The 4,076-nt window shown below is 47.9% G+C and overlaps 1 protein-coding gene across 1 annotated transcript in view; it reads right to left on the bottom strand.

The window, feature by feature from the left end:
* Positions 1–4,076, bottom strand: part of SNX29 (sorting nexin 29) — a 576,571-nt gene that overhangs the window by 231,766 nt on the left and 340,729 nt on the right. Inside the window, 1 exon segment of the mRNA XM_010850681.1 lies at positions 3,206–3,322. Coding sequence (XP_010848983.1) covers positions 3,206–3,322 — 117 coding nt within the window.

Genomic DNA, 4,076 nt, shown 5'->3' with positions numbered 1-4,076 from the left:
CCTCAGGACAGGCGGGAGCATGCAGGCGTGCTAAGTCGCTTCAGTGGTATCCGACTCTTTGCGACCCTATGGACTACAGCCTCGGTAGGCTCCTCTGTCCATGGGGATTCTCCAGGCAAAAATACTGGAGTGCGTTCCCACGCCCTCCTCCAGGGGATCTTCCCAGCCCAGGGATAGAACTCTCGTCTCATGTTTCCTGCATTGACAGCCGGGTTCTTTGCCGCTAGTACCACCTGGGAAGGAAGAGTGGGATCCAGAACCGAAACTGAGCTCACGGCTGCCTCCCTCCTTTGTCCAGGCTGCCTGGCTCTAGGCAGATGACCAGAGCGGGCCTGAGGCAAAATCGACAAGGTCAAGGGGCTTCCCTGGGCCAGTGTCAGAAAGGCCAGCTCTTCCCAACAGCCTGCAGGACCACTTACTCTCTCCTGACTGCTGGCCATCACAGCCTGCCCGCCGGAAAGGCTCTGATGACAGTTTGAGCTGCCTCTGGGTAAAGGATGGCACTGCCCTCATGGGCATCCAGACTGGAGGCCAAAGGGAGTGCGGCACGAGGAGAGAAGATGGGTCACTTATCAGGGGTCCAGGGAAACCTGGACTCCACCACTTACTACTTGACATTCACTCACTCATTCTGTAAGTCAACTTACAGTCATTAAGTACCTACTGTGTGAATCACTGGAATTTAAAGGGAAAAAGACAGGGCACTTACCCTCAAAGAGGTGGTGGTGCCTCGAGAGACTGATTAGTGAGAGATAAACATAAAATTATAGTAAGAGAAGGAGAGAGAGATACATACAAACATCACACTTGACAAGGAAAATCTGCCCTTGTCGGGTCTCCTGAGGAGGTGATTCTGATGGTGAGTGGCCTGGGCCCAGAGCCTTACTCCAGGCAGAAGGGACGGGAGCAAAGGCCCCACAGAGGGAGAAAGCAAAGGACCGGGAGCTGAAGGAGCCCTATGGGCTGGGGGCCCAGCACCGTGCTGGAGCTTAATCATAAGTCCAGTGGGGCCTGAACCCTCTGCATCTCAGCTGCCGTGCTTACTCAAGAGGAGGTTAATTTCATTTGATTCACAGGCTGGACTTCAAATGAGAGGGGACTTCCCTGGCAGTCCAGTGGCTAGGACTTTGCCTTCCAATGCAGCGGGGGTTCACTGGTCTGGTCAGGGAGCTAAGATCTCGCGTGCCTCCCGGCCAAAAACAAATTCAATAAAGACTTAAAAAAAAAAAAAATCAAATGAGATAAGGAAGGCAGAGATCCATGTGTGCCCAACACACTGTTGGAACTCCGACAACTGGGAGCTCCTGACGGGTACTGGCGCTCAGAAAGAGTTTTCCTGCAACAGGTGGAGGAGGACAGAAAGAGGTCCTCTCTTCTGAAGGAGGACAAAAAGAAGATTCAGTGCCCCAGAATCTTGTAAGATGAGAACTCTGGATCTATATCCAGTCAAGAGAGCTCCATGAGCTGCCTGACAACCTTCCGGTCTAAGTGTGGGATTTCACAAGGATGTTATGTCAACTCTGTTTTAAAGATAAAAACAGAAAACAACCGTATATCCATCAATAGGGCCTGGTTAGACGAACTATGGTATTGCCAGTTCAAAGGATTACGATGCAACTCTTTAAAACAATGACATGGACCTACATGCAAAGTGTCGATAAAATAAAGTGACCTCTAAAGTGTATAGTTAGAAGGAAGAAAAGTAATAGACACAACAGTGAACAAAGCAGGTGACTAGTGATTAAACACGTAGGCACGTGCATGGGGCTTACTCAAGCCACGCTCATCTCTAGAAAGACAAACCCAAGACTGATCGCTGTTATTGCCTCTGGGACAGAAAATAGATTTCTTTTTCACTGAATATACCCTTTTATGCTACTTGGCTGTTTAGCATGTATGTAACAAGGTTTGCCAAGAGTCCAAATTTTGATAATTTTCAATTGTTTAAAAAAGAAAAATCCAGTCTCTGACGGCACACAAACCCAGATCTGTCACTTCTCACTACAATTCAAAAAACTAAGAAAATTATGAGACAAGAAGAAATTTGAACACTGATATTTGTTGGTATAAATGAATTATTGATAACAGAGGCTGACAATGATATTTGTTTTAATTATACTTGATTGCTCTATCTGTTCTCTTGATTTTTATAGCTATATTCTGAAATGTCTAGAGATGAAATAATGCCTAATATTTGATTCAAAACAATACAGAAGGGGAAAGCAGGTGTTGGGAATCTGAAATAAGATTGACTATGACTGACAATAGTTCAATCAAACCATGGTCACATCAAAGTGTATCACATACCCGCCAACCTTTGGGTGTTATTAACATCTGACATCATAAGAAAGTTTTAAAGCAAAGAAAAAGCTGTTATAAACGTGCACAAAAGGACAAGATGCTCTCAGCAACGTGGTTTGCAGTAGCAAAATAATGGAAACAACCCCAATGTTTATGAACGCAAAGCCAGATTTAAACTAGAGCAGTATTTTCGTTCAACAGAGAATTACAGATTTAACAAAGTGAACAAACTCAGTGGGGCTTTCTCAACCAGGGGTGATTCTGCCCCTGAGCGGACATCTGACAATGTCTGGGGATATACTTGGCTCCTGTGACTGGGGTGGCGGGGGGTTGCTACTGGACTCTAGTGAGTAGAAATTGGGGATGCTGCTACACATCTTATGATACACAGGATGGCCCCCGACAAAGAAGGAAATGGCTCAAAGTATCAAGAGGGCTGCAGTTTAAAATCCCTCTATTACAGTGGCCCTCAACCTTTAGATACCAGGGACTGGTTTCATGGAAGATAATTTTCCCATGGGCCGTGGAGGGGAGGGTGGTTTGGGGATGATTCTTGTAAGGAGCATACAACCTAGATCCCTCTTGTGTGCAGCTCACAGTAGGGTTCCTACTCCTATGAGAACCTAATTCCGCCGCTGATCTGACAGGAGGCAGAGCTCAGCTGCTCATGTGAGCGATGGGGAGTGGCTGTAACACAGATGAAGCTTCACTCACTTGCCCACCAACCACCTGGGTGGCTGGTACCTGGATGGGGGCACCATCTGAGTGGGGGTACCTGGATGCTCTCCCTTTTAATCTCTGTGCTTTTCCATGCCCTCGACATTGATGTAACAGAAGGGTTGCGGGCAGCAGAGGTGGTAGGCAGACAGTGTGGGCAGAAGTTGGGCAAGGCTGGGGCACTCACCGGCCCCCGCAGGTCGATGAGCTCCTGCCGCATCTGGGAGACGAGGGCTTCCTTGGCCACCAGGGCCCGGTGCAGGCGCTCGTTGAACTCGATCAGCTCGCCATGCATCTCCGCCACCTGCAACACACAAGCACCAGACGGTAAAGCTCGGGGGCAGACCCTCCCCACGGCCCATCCCGCCTTCTCTGAGCCCACCACTGGTCAGCTGGCACCGAGAGGTTGTTGAGCTGGAAACAATGAACGCTGCTTCCTTATGGATCAGCTATGCAAATCCACCAATTTAAGCTGAATATGTTTTTGATTTGGTGGAACTGAACATTGTAGTATCAGTGGTCCCAGTTTATAGTCCAGAATATGACTACATCAGGTCATTTTTGGACCTGAGGCTTTTATTCTTAGGAAATGAACACTTGTCTAGCAAAGGCTTTCTTTCTCATCTGAGTTGTGCCTGTCAAGAGCCCCCTGCTAATGGCACAAGTAGAATGGCTGACAACTTCTTTTCTTTCTTTAAAAAAAAACAAAAAACTTATTTGGCTGTAAAATTTATTTTTATTAAATTTATTTGGCTGTAACATGGCACCCCACTCCAGTACTCTTGCCTGGAAAATCCCATGGATGGAGGAGCCTGGTAGGCTGCAGTCCATGGGGTCACTAAGAGTCGGACACGACTGAGCGACTTCACTTTCACTTTTCACTTTCATGCATTGGAGAAGGAAATGGCAACCCACTCCAGTGTTCTTGCCTGGAGAATCCCAGGGACGGGGGAGCCTGGTGGGCTGCCGTCTCTGGGGTCGCACAGAGTCGACATGACTGAAGTGACTTAGCAGCAGCAGCAGCAGCATTTGTTTAGTTGTGGCATGTGGGGTCTTTG

The sequence above is a fragment of the Bison bison genome, unplaced genomic scaffold (assembly GCF_000754665.1).
Source record: "Bison bison bison isolate TAMUID 2011002044 unplaced genomic scaffold, Bison_UMD1.0 scf7180017864293, whole genome shotgun sequence".
NCBI lineage: Eukaryota > Metazoa > Chordata > Mammalia > Artiodactyla > Bovidae > Bison > Bison bison.
This window is presented reverse-complemented; position numbering and strand designations above follow the sequence as displayed.